This window comes from Oncorhynchus gorbuscha, unplaced genomic scaffold (assembly GCF_021184085.1).
Source record: "Oncorhynchus gorbuscha isolate QuinsamMale2020 ecotype Even-year unplaced genomic scaffold, OgorEven_v1.0 Un_scaffold_830, whole genome shotgun sequence".
Lineage (NCBI taxonomy): Eukaryota > Metazoa > Chordata > Actinopteri > Salmoniformes > Salmonidae > Oncorhynchus > Oncorhynchus gorbuscha.
The window spans coordinates 86,808-107,149 of record NW_025745829.1 but is presented as its reverse complement, the minus strand read 5'-3'; the positions used below and the strand labels follow the sequence as shown (position 1 = coordinate 107,149).

The following is a 20,342-nucleotide window of genomic DNA, read 5'->3' as shown; positions in this document are numbered from 1 at the left end:
CTTTCCAACATGGACACTCCTTCTTCTGGACTCTCTCTGACTGGTGTTCAGCGCATCTTTCCAACATGGACTCTCTCTGACTGGTGTTCAGCATCTTTCCAACATGGACACTCCTTCTGGACTCTCTCTGACTGGTGTTCAGCATCTTTCCAACATGGACACTCCTTCTGGACTCACTCTGACTGGTGTTCAGCATCTTTCCAACATGGACACTCCTTCTGGACTCTCTCTGACTGGTGTTCAGCATCTTTCCAACATGGACACTCCTTCTGGACTCACTCTGACTGGTGTTCAGCATCTTTCCAACATGGACTCTCCTTCTGGACTCTCTCTGACTGGTGTTCAGCATCTTTCCAACATGGACTCTCCTTCTGGACTCTCTCTGACTGGTGTTCAGCATCTTTCCAACATGGACACTCCTTCTGGACTCACTGACTGGTGTTCAGCATCTTTCCAACATGGACACTCCTGGACTCTCTCCGACTGGTGTTCAGCATCTTTCCAACATGGACACTCCTTCTGGACTCTCTCTGACTGGTGTTCAGCATCTTTCCAACATGGACACTCCTTCTGGACTCTCTCTGACTGGTGTTCAGCATCTTTCCAACATGGACACTCCTTCTGGACTCTCTGACTGGTGTTCAGCATCTTTCCAACATGGACACTCCTTCTGGACTCTCTCTGACTGGTGTTCAGCATCTTTCCAACATGGACACTCCTTCTGGACTCTCTGACTGGTGTTCAGCATCTTTCCAACATGGACACTCCTTCTTCTGGACTCTCTCTGACTGGTGTTCAGCGCATCTTTCCAACATGGACTCTCTCTGACTGGTGTTCAGCATCTTTCCAACATGGACACTCCTTCTGGACTCTCTCTGACTGGTGTTCAGCATCTTTCCAACATGGACACTCCTTCTGGACTCAATCTGACTGGTGTTCAGCATCTTTCCAACATGGACTCTCCTTCTGGACTCACTCTGACTGGTGTTCAGCATCTTTCCAACATGGACACTCCTTCTGGACTCTCTGACTGGTGTCAGAATCTTTAACCATTAAAACACTGGGGACTTCTACTAGTCTCCTCTTCCTGTTTGCTGTGTGTGTGTGTGTGTGGTGATAACATGTGAATTGTATCCCCGTCTCTTACTGGTTCTCTCTAACTGGATAGTTGTACCTATATCTGAACCGCCACTTATTTCGGCGACCACCACATGGTATATGCTCTTTTTCAGGGGGAATAGCGTGCTACATGTTTCTCAGAGAAAATCGACAGACACACATAAGTCAGTCTTATTCCATGTTTATTGACCAAATCAAAAGCAGAGTCAATGGGGTGAGTATACGGCAACTGATCAAGCTAGTAGACAGAAGTTCATCAAGTTCTAAATTAATAGTCGTACCGGTAAAAAAAAGGTCAAAGGTTATCAAATCAGACAACAAAACAAAAGAAAAGCCTATATATAAAACAAAAACCTTAATTCAAAGTTTAATAATATACATGAATTTAAATCTGAATGATTTACTGTACATAAAGAATTTCTGGTCCAAAATGGATATTTTCTCAAGAACAAAAACGGACGTTTTTCCTCTAAAAAAAAAAAAAAAAAAAAAAAAAAAAAAAACAGAACCCAGCTTCTGTTATTTAAATTTGCTCTTCACTCACAGAAAAAGGTCACATAAACATTTTTTTTTGTCGATCAGGGTTAAAACAAAATGGTTCATTTCTTAACGAAACACGTATGTTTTGTCTTCTGAAGGAAAAAATTAGATATTTACGTGAAAGCCGTCATCACAAAAAAAAAGATGAAAAGCTTCAGAGTAACTCACCACCCAAAAAGATGAAAAGCTTCAGAGTAACTCACAACCCAAAAAGATGAAAAGCTTCAGAGTAACTCACAACCCGAAAAGCTCAACATAAAATTCATAACAAAGTATTCTGTTTGTCAGCAAAAGACAATTGTAAACAGAGACTTTCTTTGCCACTGTGGGAGGGGGATAATTATGAGCCCCTTTAAGAGCCCCTTTAAGAGCCCCTTTAAGAGCAGTCATTCACTAGGGGGATAATTAAGAGCCCCTTTAAGAGCAGTCATTCACTAGGGGGATAATTAAGAGCCCCTTTAAGAGCAGTCATTCACTAGGGGGATAATTAAGAGCCCCTTTAAGAGCCCCTTTAAGAGCCCCTTTAAGAGCCCCTTTAAGAGCCCCTTTAAGAGCCCCTTTAAGAGCCCCTTTAAGAGCCCCTTTAAGAGCCCCTTTAAGAGCCCCTTTAAGAGCAGTCATTCACTAGGGGGATAATTAAGAGCCCCTTTAAGAGCAGTCATTCACTAGATTCAGGGACGATTTGTTTCTTGAGCGGATGGTCAAGGAGCCGGAACACAAATCATTTGTAGACTGAAAATTGACCTCAAGAAGATCAAATAGATCTAATATTTATCTTAAACTTAATCGTTTCAAAGCTTGCTTAGATTTGTATACAGTCACATACATCCCTCTGTTACGCGAGGGAATACTATAGAACAGATATATATATATATATCTAGCTCAGAAAACGTAGGGCAGCAAATAATATCCCTGCGGGCCACCAGTTGGGGAAGTCCCCCCCTACGGCCCAAGCCCCCCCCCCCCTACTTTAAAGTAGCAGAATCTTGGTCCTCTTTAGTATCTCATTATTCCTTTTTACTTTAAACAAAAATATCAAGAAAAACATCAAAACTGCACAAAAAAATGAAATGCATGAAAAAGAAAACATGCAACGAACAAAAAACATCTTCACAACAAAACAAAAAAAACGCAGATTCAGAGGCTCACGAAATACCAAACTAAATTATATACAAGGTACTATAACAAACAAAAATGCATTAACTCCTCAAAACACTGAAGAACAGAAAATAAAAACATAAACGTTGTTTATTTTCCAGGAGTCCAATAACCCGAACTCTTCCTCTTCTAGTCAGGTCAACTCAATAACAACCGTTGACCGAACTCTTCCTCTTCTAGTCAGGTCAACTCAATAACAACCGTTGACCGAACTCTTCCTCTTCTAGTCAGGTCAACTCAATAACAACCGTTGACCGAACTCTTCCTCTTCTAGTCAGGTCAACTCAATAACAACCGTTGACCGAACTTGAGATCTGTGAACGAAACTCACATTTTCACAAATCTCCTAATTCAATTCTCTAATCGAAAATCTCAAATTTTTACATTTTTAAATTCATGAAAGTTACCCATGCATATCTGAAGTTAGGATTGGACCCTGTGAGAGCTGACAAACAATGGCGATCATGATTGATTCCTCATGATAAAATGGATCTTTCCCCAGAAGTCAAGGATGTGGTAGACTGCATCTGCCGAGGGTAGGAGACGACCCTCCATCTCTTTCCACATCCTCGTCTTCTCTGTCCTCACTTTCTCCACATCTCTCTTTCCTGTTGTCTCTGTGACCCGGTCTGCTCTCGTCTTCCTCTCTAATCCATAACTACAGTCTCTAAAGTGCTCCGATGGAAACTGGACTGAGAGAAAAGACAAGTGCCTCCCCCCCAAAAAATACTAACAAAAACAAAACAAAAATTAAACAAAAAAAATGAAAGCAAATAAACATCTGCACCGAACGCGTGTGTGTGTGTGTGTGTGTGTGTGTGTGTGTGTGTGTGTGTGTGTGTGTGTGTGTGTGTGTGTGTGTGTGTGTGTGTGTGTGTGTGTGTGTGTGTGTGTGTGTGTGTGTGTGTGTGTGTGTGTGTGTGTGTGTGTGTGTGTGTGTGTCGTCATCATCTTCAGTACTTTGGCACTTTGGTGTAATCCTCAGTGTGTACGCTCTTACACAGCCCTATGGACAGGATCATACCCAGGAGCTGTAGAAATCAGAGGGTAGAGGTCAGAGGTTAGAGGTCAGGTTAACAGCATCACTACATCTAAAGCCTCTCAGGAGGGTTCTCTCAATAGCTGTGATCAATGTATGCTCCTGTAGCAGGAAGTGTCTATATACATTGAAAAACAAGAGCTGCTGTGTTGGAAGTCACGTGGATTAAGTCAGAGGTCAGAAGCTGTTTCTGACGGGCATTTATTCCTCTTAATGATAAATATCTGTCTGGCTGAGAGACCTGCCTGACAGATTCTATAGAATGTATATGTTGTTCTGGTCCAGTAGAATGTATATGTTGTTCTGGTCCTATAGAATGTTGTTCTGGTCCAGTAGAATGTATATGTTGTTCTGGTCCAGTAGAATGTATATGTTGTTCTGGTCCAGTAGAATGTATATGTTGTTCTGGTCCAGTAGAATGTATATGTTGTTCTGGTCCTATAGAATGTTGTTCTGGTCCAGTAGAATGTATATGTTGTTCTGGTCCTATCGAATGTACATGTTGTTCTGGTCCTATCGAATGTACATGTTGTTCTGGTCCTATCGAATGTACATGTTGTTCTGGTCCTATCGAATGTACATGTTGTTCTGGTCCTATCGAATGTACATGTTGTTCTGGTCCTATCGAATGTACATGTTGTTCTGGTCCTATCGAATGTACATGTTGTTCTGATCCTATAGAATGTACATGTTGTTCTGATCCTATAGAATGTACATGTTGTTCTGATCCTGTAGAATGTACATGTTGTTCTGATCCTGTAGAATGTACATGTTGTTCCGGTCCAGTAGAATGTACATGTTGTTCCGGTCCAGTAGAATGTACATGTTGTTCCGGTCCAGTAGAATGTACATGTTGTTCCGGTCCAGTAGAATGTATTAGTTGTTCGGTCCAGTAGAATGTATTAGTTGTTCCGGTCCAGTAGAATGTATTAGTTGTTCGGTCCAGTAGAATGTATTAGTTGTTCCGGTCCAGTAGAATGTTGTTCGGTCCAGTAGAATGTTGTTCGGTCCAGTAGAATGTTGTTCGGTCCAGTAGAATGTTGTTCGGTCCAGTAGAATGTTGTTCGGTCCAGTAGAATGTTGTTCGGTCCAGTAGAATGTTGTTCGGTCCTATAGAATGTTGTTCGGTCCTATAGAATGTTGTTCGGTCCTATAGAATGTTGTTCGGTCCTATAGAATGTTGTTCGGTCCTATAGAATGTTGTTCGGTCCTATAGAATGTTGTTCGGTCCTATAGAATGTTGTTCCGGTCCTATAGAATGTTGTTCCGGTCCTATAGAATGTTGTTCTGGTCCTATAGAATGTTGTTCTGGTCCTATAGAATGTATATGTTGTTCTGGTCCTATAGAATGTTGTTCTGGTCTAGTAGAATGTTGTTCTGGTCCTATATAATGTTGTTCTGGTCCTATATAATGTTGTTCTGGTCCTATAGAATGTTGTTCTGGTCCTATATAATGTTGTTCTGGTCCTATATAATGTTGTTCTGGTCCTATATAATGTATATGTTGTTCTGGTCCTATAGAATGTTGTTCTGGTCCTATAGAATGTTGTTCTGGTCCTATAGAATGTTGTTCCGGTCCTATAGAATGTTGTTCTGGTCCTATAGAATGTTGTTCTGGTCCTATAGAATGTATATGTTGTTCTGGTCTAGTAGAATGTTGTTCTGGTCCTATATAATGTTGTTCTGGTCCTATATAATGTTGTTCTGGTCCTATATAATGTTGTTCTGGTCCTATAGAATGTTGTTCTGGTCCTATATAATGTTGTTCTGGTCCTATATAATGTATATGTTGTTCTGGTCCTATAGAATGTTGTTCTGGTCCTATAGAATGTTGTTCTGGTCCTATAGAATGTTGTTCTGGTCCTATAGAATGTTGTTCTGGTCCTATAGAATGTATATGTTGTTCTGGTCCTATAGAATGTTGTTCTGGTCCTATAGAATGTTGTTCTGGTCCTATAGAATGTATATGTTGTTCTGGTCCAGTAGAATGTATATGTTGTTCTGGTCCTATAGAATGTATATGTTGTTCTGGTCCTATAGAATGTATATGTTGTTCTGGTCCTATAGAATGTATATGTTGTTCTGGTCCTATAGAATGTTGTTCTGGTCCTATATAATGTTGTTCTGGTCCTATAGAATGTTGTTCTGGTCCTATATAATGTTGTTCTGGTCCTATATAATGTATATGTTGTTCTGGTCCTATAGAATGTTGTTCTGGTCCTATAGAATGTTGTTCTGGTCCTATAGAATGTTGTTCCGGTCCTATAGAATGTTGTTCCGGTCCTATAGAATGTTGTTCTGGTCCTATAGAATGTATATGTTGTTCTGGTCCTATAGAATGTTGTTCTGGTCTAGTAGAATGTTGTTCTGGTCCTATATAATGTTGTTCTGGTCCTATATAATGTTGTTCTGGTCCTATAGAATGTTGTTCTGGTCCTATATAATGTTGTTCTGGTCCTATATAATGTTGTTCTGGTCCTATATAATGTATATGTTGTTCTGGTCCTATAGAATGTTGTTCTGGTCCTATAGAATGTTGTTCTGGTCCTATAGAATGTATATGTTGTTCTGGTCCTATAGAATGTTGTTCTGGTCCTATAGAATGTTGTTCTGGTCCTATAGAATGTATATGTTGTTCTGGTCCTATAGAATGTTGTTCTGGTCCTATAGAATGTTGTTCTGGTCCTATAGAATGTATATGTTGTTCTGGTCCAGTAGAATGTATATGTTGTTCTGGTCCTATAGAATGTATATGTTGTTCTGGTCCTATAGAATGTATATGTTGTTCTGGTCCTATAGAATGTTGTTCTGGTCCTATAGAATGTTGTTCTGGTCCTATAGAATGTATATGTTGTTCTGGTCTTATAGAATGTATATGTTGTTCTGGTCCTATAGAATGTTGTTCTGGTCCTATAGAATGTATATGTTGTTCTGGTCCTATAGAATGTATGTTGTTCTGGTCCTATAGAATGTTGTTCTGGTCCTATAGAATGTTGTTCTGGTCCTATAGAATGTTGTTCTGGTCCTATAGAATGTATATGTTGTTCTGGTCCTATAGAATGTTGTTCTGGTCCTATAGAATGTATATGTTGTTCTGGTCCTATAGAATGTATATGTTGTTCTGGTCCTATAGAATGTATGTTGTTCTGGTCCTATAGAATGTTGTTCTGGTCCTATAGAATGTATGTTGTTCTGGTCCTATAGAATGTATGTTGTTCTGGTCCTATAGAATGTTGTTCTGGTCCTATAGAATGTTGTTCTGGTCCTATAGAATGTTGTTCTGGTCCTATAGAATGTTGTTCTGGTCCTATAGAATGTTGTTCTGGTCCTATAGAATGTTGTTCTGGTCCTATAGAATGTTGTTCTGGTCCTATAGAATGTTGTTCTGGTCCTATAGAATGTTGTTCTGGTCCTATAGAATGTTGTTCTGGTCCTATAGAATGTTGTTCTGGTCCTATAGAATGTTGTTCTGGTCCTATAGAATGTATATGTTGTTCTGGTCCTATAGAATGTTGTTCTGGTCCTATATAATGTATATGTTGTTCTGGTCCTATATAATGTATATGTTGTTCTGGTCCTATATAATGTTGTTCTGGTCCTATAGAATGTATATGTTGTTCTGGTCCTATAGAATGTTGTTCTGGTCCTATAGAATGTATATGTTGTTCTGGTCCTATAGAATGTTGTTCTGGTCCTATAGAATGTATATGTTGTTCTGGTCCTATAGAATGTATATGTTGTTCTGGTCCTATAGAATGTTGTTCTGGTCCTATATAATGTATATGTTGTTCTGGTCCTATATAATGTATATGTTGTTCTGGTCCTATATAATGTTGTTCTGGTCCTATAGAATGTATATGTTGTTCTGGTCCTATAGAATGTTGTTCTGGTCCTATAGAATGTATATGTTGTTCTGGTCCTATAGAATGTTGTTCTGGTCCTATAGAATGTATATGTTGTTCTGGTCCTATAGAATGTTGTTCTGGTCCTATAGAATGTTGTTCCGTTCCTATATAATGTTGTTCCGTTCCTATATAATGTTGTTCTGGTCCTATATAATGTTGTTCTGGTCCTATATAATGTTGTTCTGGTCCTATATAATGTTGTTCTGGTCCTATATAATGTTGTTCTGGTCCTATATAATGTTGTTCTGGTCCTATATAATGTTGTTCTGGTCCTATATAATGTTGTTCTGGTCCTATATAATGTTGTTCTGGTCCTATATAATGTTGTTCTGGTCCTATATAATGTTGTTCTGGTCCTATATAATGTTGTTCTGGTCCTATATAATGTTGTTCTGGTCCTATATAATGTTGTTCTGGTCCTATAGAATGTATATGTTGTTCTGGTCCTATAGAATGTTGTTCTGGTCTAGTAGAATGTTGTTCTGGTCCTATAGAATGTATATGTTGTTCTGGTCCTATAGAATGTTGTTCTGGTCCTATATAATGTTGTTCTGGTCCTATAGAATGTTGTTCTGGTCCTATAGAATGTATATGGTGTTCTGGTCCTATAGAATGTTGTTCTGGTCTAGTAGAATGTTGTTCTGGTCCTATAGAATGTATATGTTGTTCTGGTCCTATAGAATGTTGTTCTGGTCCTATAGAATGTATATGTTGTTCTGGTCCTATAGAATGTTGTTCTGGTCTAGTAGAATGTTGTTCTGGTCCTATAGAATGTATATGTTGTTCTGGTCCTATAGAATGTTGTTCTGGTCCTATAGAATGTTGTTCTGGTCCAGTAGAATGTTGTTCTGGTCCAGTAGAATGTTGTTCTGGTCCAGTAGAATGTTGTTCTGGTCCTATAGAATGTATATGTTGTTCTGGTCCTATAGAATGTATATGTTGTTCTGGGCCTATAGAATGTATATGTTGTTCTGGTCCTATAGAATGTTGTTCTGGTCCTATAGAATGTTGTTCTGGTCCTATAGAATGTTGTTCTGGTCCTATAGAATGTTGTTCTGGTCCAATAGAATGTTGTTCTGGTCCAATAGAATGTTGTTCTGGTCCTATAGAATGTTGTTCTGGTCCTATAGAATGTTGTTCTGGTCCTATAGAATGTTGTTCTGGTCCTATAGAATGTATTAGTTGTTCTGGTCCTATAGAATGTTGTTCTAGTCCTATAGAATGTATTAGTTGTTCTGGTCCTAAAGAATGTTGTTCTGGTCCAGTAGAATGTATTAGTTGTTCTGGTCCTATAGAATGTTGTTCTGGTCCTATAGAATGTTGTTCTGGTCCTATAGAATGTTGTTCTGGTCCTATAGAATGTTGTTCTGGTCCAGTAGAATGTATTAGTTGTTCTGGTCCTATAGAATGTTGTTCTGGTCCTATAGAATGTTGTTCTGGTTCTATAGAATGTATTTGTTGTTCTTTACCTCGATGACAGCCACTCCCAGGCAGACCCCTAGGATCACTCCAACATTGGCAAACAGCCAGCTCTCTACACTGGAGTTACAGCCCTAAGGGACAGACAAGACAGAGAGAGCGACAGACAAGACAGCGACAGACAAGACAGCGACAGACAAGACAGCGACAGACAAGACAGAGAGAGCGACAGACGAGACAGAGAGAGCGACAGACAAGACAGAGAGAGCGACAGACAAGACAGAGAGAGCGACAGACAAGACAGAGAGAGCGACAGACAAGACAGAGAGAGCGACAGACAAGACAGAGAGAGCGACAGACACAGAGACAGACACAGAGACAGACACAGAGACAGACACAGAGACAGACACAGAGACAGACACAGAGACAGACACAGAGACAGACACAGAGACAGACACAGAGACAGACACAGAGACAGACACAGAGACAGACACAGAGACAGACACAGAGACAGACACAGAGACAGACACAGAGACAGACACAGAGACAGACACAGAGACAGACACAGAGACAGACACAGAGACAGACACAGAGACAGACACAGAGACAGACACAGAGACAGACACAGAGACAGACACAGAGACAGACACAGAGACAGACACAGAGACAGAGACGTAATTAAACACAGTTCAATATATTAACAGATGAGGGTGGTGTTGAGTGATGTTCATGTTGTAAGTATCTCAGTGATGGAGTCAAACACTGACCATATTTCAATGGAACAGACTTCCATGGAATACTGATACACGTGTAGCACAATGACAAGCCTCTAATGTAGGAGTGTTCTCTCAATCAATCAACCAATCAACCAATCAATCAACTAATATATGAAGAGTTCTTACCCTGTCGTAGACGGGCCAATCAAGTGACTGCGCCTCACAGAAACCACTGTCGGAGGAGGAGTTACCCTCAACCAGAGACACATTCTGACAGGAACACGGGAACAACAGCTGGGAACTGTTCACTACGACAGCATTACCATGCCAGTCCATACGACCACTCCATCCACAACACTCCATCTGGAGAGGGGGATGGACGGAGGGAAGGAGAGAGAGCGAGAGGGGGAGAGAGAGCGAGAGAGAGCGAGAGAGAGCGAGAGAGAGCGAGAGAGCGAGAGAGAGCGAGAGAGGGAGAGAGAGCGAGAGAGGGGGAGAGAGGGGAGAGAGGGGGAGAGAGAGCGAGAGAGGGGAGAGAGAGCGAGAGAGGGGGAGAGAGAGCGAGAGAGGGGAGAGAGAGCGAGAGAGGGGGAGAGAGAGCGAGAGAGGGGGAGAGAGAGCGAGAGAGGGGGAGAGAGAGCGAGAGAGGGGGAGAGAGAGCGAGAGAGGGGAGAGAGAGCGAGAGAGGGGGAGAGAGAGCGAGAGAGGGGGAGAGAGAGCGAGAGAGGGGGAGAGAGAGCGAGAGAGGGGGAGAGAGGGGGGGAAAGTGGGGGAGAGGAGAGTGATTAAAGGTAGACAATAATAGAGAGGAAACATGTCCAGAGAGAGAATGAGAGGGGAACCCCAAGAAGTCCAGTCGTTTTCAGATAGATCAACGCTGACTAGCAACCCTGTACTGTAAGTATCGTTTTACAATGAACTTAGGACAATGTTGAAGCTGCTGAAGGCGTTTACAAGGAGCTAAGAGAGGGAGTTCTCCACTTCCTTTATTTGAAATCACTTTTCCCTTTCCCATTCTAACAGCTGTGGTTTGGCTCCTCTGAACAATCCATCTAAATGTATTTTACGACAAGACTAATGTCTGTACAGAGCCTCACACCCCAGCCTCACACCCCAGCCTCACACCCCAGCCTCACACCCCAGCCTCACACCCCAGCCTCACACCCCAGCCTCACACCCCAGCCTCACACCCCAGCCTCACACCCCAGCCTCACACCCTAGACTCACACCCTAGACTCACACCCTAGACTCACACCCTAGACTCACACCCTAGACTCACACCCTAGACTCACACCCTAGACTCACACCCTAGACTCACACCCTAGACTCACACCCTAGACTCACACCCTAGACTCACACCCTAGACTCACACCCTAGACTCCTTACATCAGACGGTTTGTTTCACTTCACTAACTGACAATTATTTTCAATTGAATGGTTAAGATTCATTGTATTTTAATATATTTTACACCACTTGCCACTTTACCGTAAAAACTACAGGTCCTGTTAAACCTTTTTTGGTCGACGGGTGTGGTGACTTTTGAACTGGTTGGAATTGACCTCCTTTGCAAGTCAAAATACCCCCCCCCCTCGTAGTTCAAAATGGTTAGAGTTAAGGGAAGATGATCCTAGATCTCTCCTCTCACCGTCCTCTGTATGTAATCCCAGGCCTGCTCGGTGGTGCTGTTCTTCCCAGGGTAGTTGCTCAGGATCTGGGTCACGATGTTGGACATCTCCTTATTTAGCTGAGACAGAGAGAAAGAGACAGACAGAGAGAAAGAGACAGACAGAGAGAAAGAGACAGACAGAGAGAAAGAGACAGACAGAGAGAAAGAGACAGACAGAGAGAAAGAGACAGACAGAGAGAAAGAGACAGACAGAGAGAAAGAGACAGACAGAGAGAAAGAGACAGACAGAGAGAAAGAGACAGACAGAGAGAAAGAGACAGACAGAGACAAAGAGACAGACAGAGACAAAGAGACAGACAGAGACAGACAGACAGAGACAGACAGACAGAGACAGACAGACAGAGACAGACAGACAGAGACAGACAGACAGAGACAGACAGACAGAGACAGACAGACAGACAGAAGGGGGGAAACCAGTCAGTAAACCAGTCCTTCAATTAGTCAAATCAGACAGCCAGTGTTGATTTCTAAACTACTCTAAAAGTTTCTAAACACAAACACAAAACCTGGAGAGAAAATACAATGCCCAGAACTAGACACACAAATCAGTTGAATAAATCGGAGTAAATTCCTGTAGAAAAATATCCCTGACTATTGAAAACTAGTATTGTTTTGTAATGTGTAGATGTTACAGCTCCCACTCATCTCTGACCCCTCCCACTCATCTCTGACCCCTCCCACTCATCTCTGACCCCTCCCACTCATCTCTGACCCCTCCCACTCATCTCTGACCCCTGCCACTCATCTCTGACCCCTGCCACTCATCTCTGACCCCTGCCACTCATCTCTGACCCCTGCCACTCATCTCTGACCCCTGCCACTCATCTCTGACCCCTGCCACTCATCTCTGACCCCTGCCACTCATCTCTGACCCCTGCCACTCATCTCTGACCCCTGCCACTCATCTCTGACCCCTGCCACTCATCTCTGACCCCTGCCACTCATCTCTGACCCCTCCCCTTTCCTTCTCTGTTGAATCAGGGCAAATAAAGAGGCTCTCTCTCCCCCAAATGGCACCCTATTCCGTTTATAGTGCACTACTTTTAACAAGGGTGTATAGGGCTCCAGTCAAAAGTAGTGCACTATATAGGGAATAGGGCTCCAGTGAATAGTAGTACCACTGTATCAGGAAAAGGGCTCCATGAGTTTTTTTCTGCCACCCTAAAAGCTTTCAGGTGTGTGTCGTTAAAGAGCAGAACGACAGGAAGTTCGATGGTTTTGTTTTGAACCTTTATTGAACCAGGAAGTCTCATTGAGGTCAGAAGGGAGACCTGGCATGTCTTCCTATGGTGAGACATGTGCTCTCTCAATGAGCCTTTCATTGAGGTCAGAAGGGAGACCTGGCTTGTCTTCCTATGGTGAGACATGTGCTCTCTCAATGAGCCTTTCCAACATTCCTCGCTTCCCATCTCCTCACTTCCTATATCCTCACCTCCTGCTCAACGACAGGCCCAGCGACAGGCCCAGCGACAGGCCCAGCGACAGGCCCAGCGACAGGCCCAGCGACAGGCCCAGCGACAGGCCCAGCGACAGGCCCAGCGACAGGCCCAGCGACAGGCCCAGCGACAGGCCCAGCGACAGGCCCAGCGTGGTTAGCTACATGATTTGGACATGTCTGTTGTGTTGAAATGCTTAGTTATAGTGAACAGAGTATTACTGAGAAATCAGATATTGTTTAAAGTACTGAAGCAGCAACATGTCCAGTCTTGTCCATCTGGCAGAGAGGCTGCAGCCACCGGCTGATGCTGAAAAATAACTGAAGCTGGAGACGCACATCTGGAGAGGCCTCAGCGTGGTGGTAGGGAGAGGCCTCAGCGTGGTGGTAGGGAGAGGCCTCAGCGTGGTGGTAGGGAGAGGCCTCAGCGTGGTGGTAGGGAGAGGCCTCAGCGTGGTGGTAGGGAGAGGCCTCAGCGTGGTGGTAGGGAGAGGCCTCAGCGTGGTGGTAGGGAGAGGCCTCAGCGTGGTGGTAGGGAGAGGCCTCAGCGTGGTGGTAGGGAGAGGCCTCAGCGTGGTGGTAGGGAGAGGCCTCAGCGTGGTGGTAGGGAGAGGCCTCAGCGTGGTGGTAGGGAGAGGCCTCAGCGTGGTGGTAGGGAGAGGCCTCAGCGTGGTGGTAGGGAGAGGCCTCAGCGTGGTGGTAGGGAGAGGCCTCAGCGTGGTGGTAGGGAGAGGCCTCAGCGTGGTGGTAGGGAGAGGCCTCAGCGTGGTGGTAGGGAGAGGCCTCAGCGTGGTGGTAGGGAGAGGCCTCAGCGTGGTGGTAGGGAGAGGCCTCAGCGTGGTGGTAGGGAGAGGCCTCAGCGTGGTGGTAGGGAGAGGCCTCAGCGTGGTGGTAGGGAGAGGCCTCAGCGTGGTGGTAGGGAGAGGCCTCAGCGTGGTGGTAGGGAGAGGCCTCAGCGTGGTGGTAGGGAGAGGCCTCAGCGTGGTGGTAGGGAGAGGCCTCAGCGTGGTGGTAGGGAGAGGCCTCAGCGTGGTGGTAGGGAGAGGCCTCAGCGTGGTGGTAGGGAGAGGCCTCAGCGTGGTGGTAGGGAGAGGCCTCAGCGTGGTGGTAGGGAGAGGCCTCAGCGTGGTGGTAGGGAGAGGCCTCAGCGTGGTGGTAGGGAGAGGCCTCAGCGTGGTGGTAGGGAGAGGCCTCAGCGTGGTGGTAGGGAGAGGCCTCAGCGTGGTGGTAGGGAGAGGCCTCAGCGTGGTGGTAGGGAGAGGCCTCAGCGTGGTGGTAGGGAGAGGCCTCAGCGTGGTGGTAGGGAGAGGCCTCAGCGTGGTGGTAGGGAGAGGCCTCAGCGTGGTGGTAGGGAGAGGCCTCAGCGTGGTGGTAGGGAGAGGCCTCAGCGTGGTGGTAGGGAGAGGCCTCAGCGTGGTGGTAGGGAGAGGCCTCAGCGTGGTGGTAGGGAGAGGCCTCAGCGTGGTGGTAGGGAGAGGCCTCAGCGTGGTGGTAGGGAGAGGCCTCAGCGTGGTGGTAGGGGAGGATCATATCTCCCTTCCTACCTACCTAAATCCCTGAAGCTGGAGACGCAAATCTCCCTCACTTTAAGCATCGGCTGTCAGAGCAGCTCACAGATCACTGTACACAGCCCATCTGTAAACAGCCCACCCAACTACCTCATCCCCATACCGTTATTATATATATTTATTTTTGCTCCTTTGCACCCCAGTATCTCTACTTGAACATTCATCATCTGCACATATATCACTCCAGTGTTTAATTGCTAAATTGTAATTACTTTGCCACTGTGAACTATTGTATTGCCTTACCTCATTTACACACACTGTATATAGACTTTTCTATTGTGTTATTGACTGTATGTTTGTTTACTCCATGTGTAACTCTGTGTTGTTGTTTGTGTCGCACTGCTTTGCTTTATCTTGGCCATGTTGCAGTTGTAAATGAGAACTTGTTCTCACCTGGTCTACCCGGTTAAATAAAGGTGATCTGGTCTACCCGGTTAAATAAAGGTGACCTGGCCTACCCGGTTAAATAAAGGTGACCTGGCCTACCCGGTTAAATAAAGGTGACCTGGCCTACCCGGTTAAATAAAGGTGACCTGGCCTACCCGGTTAAATAAAGGTGACCTGGCCTACCCGGTTAAATAAAGGTGACCTGGCCTACCCGGTTAAATAAAGGTGACCTGGTCTACCCGGTTAAATAAAGGTGATCTGGTCTACCCGGTTAAATAAAGGTGACCTGGCCTACCCGGTTAAATAAAGGTGACCTGGCCTACCCGGTTAAATAAAGGTGACCTGGCCTACCCGGTTAAATAAAGGTGACCTGGCCTACCCGGTTAAATAAAGGTGACCTGGCCTACCTGGTTAAATAAAGGTGAAATAAAATTTAAAAATGAATGTTAAATGTTAGATCCAGACTTGGTTCCATTTCAGATCCAAAAAGCAGGAAGCTTCAGGGATACTATCTATGGCTGTCCCAAACAGCACCCTCTTCCCTAAGTAGTGTACTACTTCAGGGATACTATCTATGGCTGTCCCAAACAGCACCCTCTTCCCTAAGTAGTGTACTACTTCAGGGATAATATCTATGGCTGTCCCAAACAGCACCCTCTTCCCTATATAGTGCACTACTTCAGGGATAATATATATGGCTGTCCCAAACAGCACCCTCTTCCCTAAGTAGTGTACTACTTCAGGGATAATATCTATGGCTGTCCCAAACAGCACCCTCCTCCCTATATAGTGCAGTACATCAGGGATAATATCTATGGCTGTCCCAAACAGCACCCTCCTCCCTATATAGTGCAGTACTTCAGGGATACATCAGGGATAATATATATGGCTGTCCCAAATGGCATCCTCCTCCCTAAGTAGTGCACTATAGAGGGAAGAGGGTGCCATTTGGGACTCACACAATATTTGAGTCTGAGAGGTGGACTTCAGCTTTACGGCGTTTCCTAGTCAGATGTTTCCCTTCAGGTCCACTGGGAGAGACAGGCAGTGTGTGTGTGTGTGTGTGTGTGTGTGTGTGTGTGTTGTTGAGGTGGCTGAACCAAGCCAAACTATCCAGCCAGGATGGGTTCTGTTCCATTACAAGTTTATATCTTCTGCTACAATCTGCTAGGTCATTCCAAACCAGCTAGAAAGTTATAGAAGGTGTGTGTGTGTGTGTGTGTGTGTGTGTGTGTGTGTGTGTGTGTGTGTTTCTCCAATTATCCACATCTGTGTTCACACATCTCTCCAGCTGCTGTGAGTGTGTTCCTACGAGCAGCAGTCACCCTCTCTCTGACCCCTCTCTCTCTCTGACCCCTCTCCTCACCGACACACACCTCTCTCTGACCCCTCTCCTCACCGACACACACCTCTCTCTCTCTGACCCCTCTGCTTACTTCCTCTCACTGACAGACACACACCTGGCCAGGCTTTCCTCTGGTCCTCCTGGGGCCTCTGGGGCCAAGGCCTCCTTAAACAATAATCACCACCACGACACTAGTGCCTAGTTCCATATGTGTTATTTCATTTTGATGTCTTCCCTATTATTATACATGTTGTTCTGGTCCAGTAGAATGTTGTTCTGGTCCTATAGAATGTATATGCTTTTCTGGTCCAGTAGAATGTTGTTCTGGTCCTATATAATGTTGTTCTGGTCCTATATAGATTGTTGTTCTGGTCCTATATAGATTGTTGTTCTGGTCCTATATAATGTTGTTCTGGTCCTATATATGTTGTTCTGGTCCTATAGAATGTTGTTCTGGTCCTATATAATGTATATGCTTTTCTGGTCCAGTAGAATGTTGTTCTGGTCCTATAGAATGTTGTTCTGGTCCTATAGAATGTATATGCTTTTCTGGTCCAGTAGAATGTTGTTCTGGTCCTATATAATGTTGTTCTGGTCCTATAGAATGTATATGTTGTTCTGGTCCAGTAGAATGTTGTTCTGGTCCAGTAGAATGTTGTTCTGGTCCTATATAGATTGTTGTTCTGGTCCTATAGAATGTATATGCTTTTCTGGTCCAGTAGAATGTTGTTCTGGTCCAGTAGAATGTTGTTCCGTTCCTATATAATGTTGTTCTGGTCCTATATAATGTTGTTCTGGTCCTATATAATGTTGTTCTGGTCCTATATAGATTGTTGTTCTGGTCCTATAGAATGTTGTTCTGGTCCTATAGAATGTTGTTCTGGTCCTATAGAATGTATATGCTTTTCTGGTCCAGTAGAATGTTGTTCCGGTCCAGTAGAATGTTGTTCCGTTCCTATATAATGTTGTTCTGGTCCTATATAATGTTGTTCTGGTCCTATATAATGTTGTTCTGGTCCTATATAGATTGTTGTTCTGGTCCTATAGAATGTTGTTCTGGTCCTATATAATGTTGTTCTGGTCCAGTAGAATGTATATGTTGTTCTGGTCCTATAGAATGTTGTTCTGGTCCTATAGAATGTTGTTCTGGTCCTATAGAATGTTGTTCTGGTCCTATAGATTGTTGTTCTGGTCCTATATAATGTTGTTCTGGTCCTATATAATGTTGTTCTGGTCCTATATAATGTTGTTCTGGTCCTATAGAATGTTGTTCTGGTCCTATATAATGTTGTTCTGGTCCTATATAATGTTGTTCTGGTCCTATAGAATGTTGTTCTGGTCCTATAGAATGTTGTTCTGGTCCTATATAATGTTGTTCTGGTCCTATATAATGTTGTTCTGGTCCTATATAATGTTGTTCTGGTCCTATAGAATGTTGTTCTGGTCCTATAGAATGTATATGTTGTTCTGGTCCTATATAATGTTGTTCTGGTCCTATATAATGTTGTTCTGGTCCTATATAATGTTGTTCTGGTCCTATATAATGTTGTTCTGGTCCTATAGAATGTTGTTCTGGTCCTATATAATGTTGTTCTGGTCCTATATAATGTTGTTCTGGTCCTATAGAATGTTGTTCTGGTCCTATAGATTGTTGTTCTGGTCCTATAGATTGTTGTTCTGGTCCAGTAGAATGTTGTTCTGGTCCTATAGAATGTTGTTCTGGTCCTATAGAATGTTATTCTGGTCCTGTAGAAAGCATTAACACAGCTTTTGGTAGCGTGTTCTGACTGAAAGTAATAAGGTGTAATCAGTCTCAGAACAAGGTGTTGTCTCAAGGGTGAAGGGTGAGTCATTTTCTACAGAACAGGTTGTGTTCAGGCGGGTTCAACATTCTGTAACATTCTGGAATGTTCAGGTACACACAAATTTGTAAGTCGCTCTGGATAAGAGCGTCTGCTAAATTACTTAAATGTAAATGTAAATGTGTAGTGGTTAAGAGCAGCAGCAGTTAAGAGCTTTGGGCCAGTAACCAAAATATTGCTGGTTCGAATCCCCGAGCTGACTAGTTGAAAAATCTGCTCATGTGCCCTTAAGCAAGGCACTTAGCCCTAATTGCTCCTGTAAGTCACAGTGGATAAGTGTGTCTGCTAAATTACAAAATTACACACTTTTCTGACATTTCCCTTTCCTGAACTCTACCAACAACCGGTGTAAACAGGAAGTGACATCACTCACCAGGTCCTTCTGGAAGTAGATGAGTACACCGGCTGCCACCTGACCAATCAGAATCAGCAGCAGGCAGGTGAAGTACTGGGGAGGAAGAGAGGATCATGGGATATATGAGATGACATCACCGTGGCAAAAGTCGATCATAACAATGCATAAACACATCCACACAAACATCATCCCCTGCAGCATCGTTCAGACAGCAACACCACCTTGCCTTCAAATAGAAATGCATTATGTATTCAACTATGTATGTAAATAATTGACTAGGACGTGAACTTCCACATCATCTCCTAGACGCTGCTACAATATCCACTGGAACAGCCACGGGGCTTTCTGTTGCTACAATATCCACTGGAACAGCCACGGGGCTTTCTGTTGCTACAATATCCACTGGAACAGCCACGGGGCTTTCTGTTGCTACAATATCCACTGGAACAGCCACGGGGCTTTCTGTTGCTACAATATCCACTGGAACAGCCACGGGGCTTTCTGTTGCTACAATATCCACTGGAACAGCCACGGGGCTTTCTGTTGCTACAATATCCAACTGGAACAGCCACGGGGCTTTCTGTTGCTACAATATCCAACTGGAACAGCCACGGGGCTTTGTGAGCGACTCCTCCCTGTACAGTAGCAGTAGTTTGTAATGCATTCACACTAGCATACACTGAGTGGACTAAAGGAACATCTTCATAATATTGAGTTGCGGCCCCTTTTTGTCCTCATAACAGCCTCAACTTGAGATCAGAGCGTGGAATCTACAAGGTGTTGAACGCCTTCCACAGGGACTCTACAAGGTGTTGAAAGCCTTCCACAGGGTCTCTACAAGGTGTTGAAAGCCTTCCACAGGGTCTCTACAAGGTGTTGAAAGCCTTCCACAGGGTCTCTACAAGGTGTTGAAAGCCTTCCACAGGGTCTCTACAAGGTGTTGAAAGCATTCCACAGGTTCTCTACAAGGTGTTGAAAGCCTTCAACAGGGTCTTCCACAGGGTCTCTACAAGGTGTTGAAAGCCTTCCACAGGGTCTCTACAAGGTGTCGAAAGCCTTCCACAGGGATGCTGGTCCATGTTGACTCCAATGCTTCCCACAGTTGTGTCAAATTGGCTGGATGTCCTTTGGGTGGTGGACCGTTCTTGATACACACAGGAAACTGTTGTGTGGAAAACCCAGCATCGTTGCAGTTCTTGACATACCCCGTTCAAAGGCACTTCTATATTTTGTCTTGCCTATTCACCCTCTGAATGGCACACATACACAATCCATGTCTCAAGGCTTAAAAATCCTTCTTTAACCCGTCTCCTCTCCTTCATCTACACTGATTTGAAGTGGATCTAACAAGAGACATCAATAAGGGATCATATCTTTCACCTGGATTCACCTGGTCAGTCTGTGTCATGGAAAGAGCAGGTGTTCCTAATGTTTTATACAGCAGGGGTTCCTAATGTTTTATAGTGTAGATTTTGGAGATGCCAGCAATGTTTTAAAGATGGTTTTCACTTTAGATTTGTGCACCACTGACTGAGAGTCAGACCAGGCAGTCCAGTGTGCCTGCGTGTGTGTGTGCGCTCACCAGGCCCAGCAGACAGCGGATCTCGTAGATAGCCCCCAGGCAACCCAGGAAGCCCATCAACATGGAGAGACCACCGACACCTATCAGGATGTAGGAAGCTATCTTCAGCGCTGTGGAGGACTCTTCTGTAGAGAGAAACAAACCATATATAGGCTAGCATGTTAGCACACCTACGACAGACTGAGGCCTGTTCAGACAGACAGACAGACAGACAGACAGACAGA

General features: G+C 44.2%; 1 protein-coding gene across 1 annotated transcript in view; it reads right to left on the bottom strand.

The window, feature by feature from the left end:
* Positions 1 to 2,617: 2,617 nt before the first annotated feature.
* Positions 2,618 to 20,342, bottom strand: part of LOC124020477 (CD82 antigen-like) — a 64,252-nt gene continuing 46,527 nt past the window's right edge. Inside the window, exons 4-9 of the mRNA XM_046335723.1 lie at positions 20,119 to 20,243; positions 18,555 to 18,629; positions 11,543 to 11,641; positions 10,083 to 10,259; positions 9,231 to 9,314; positions 2,618 to 3,848 (exon numbers count right to left, since the gene is read on the bottom strand). Coding sequence (XP_046191679.1) covers positions 3,771 to 3,848; positions 9,231 to 9,314; positions 10,083 to 10,259; positions 11,543 to 11,641; positions 18,555 to 18,629; positions 20,119 to 20,243 — 638 coding nt within the window. The 3' untranslated portion in view covers positions 2,618 to 3,770. The remainder of the gene's footprint in view (positions 3,849 to 9,230; positions 9,315 to 10,082; positions 10,260 to 11,542; positions 11,642 to 18,554; positions 18,630 to 20,118; positions 20,244 to 20,342) is intronic.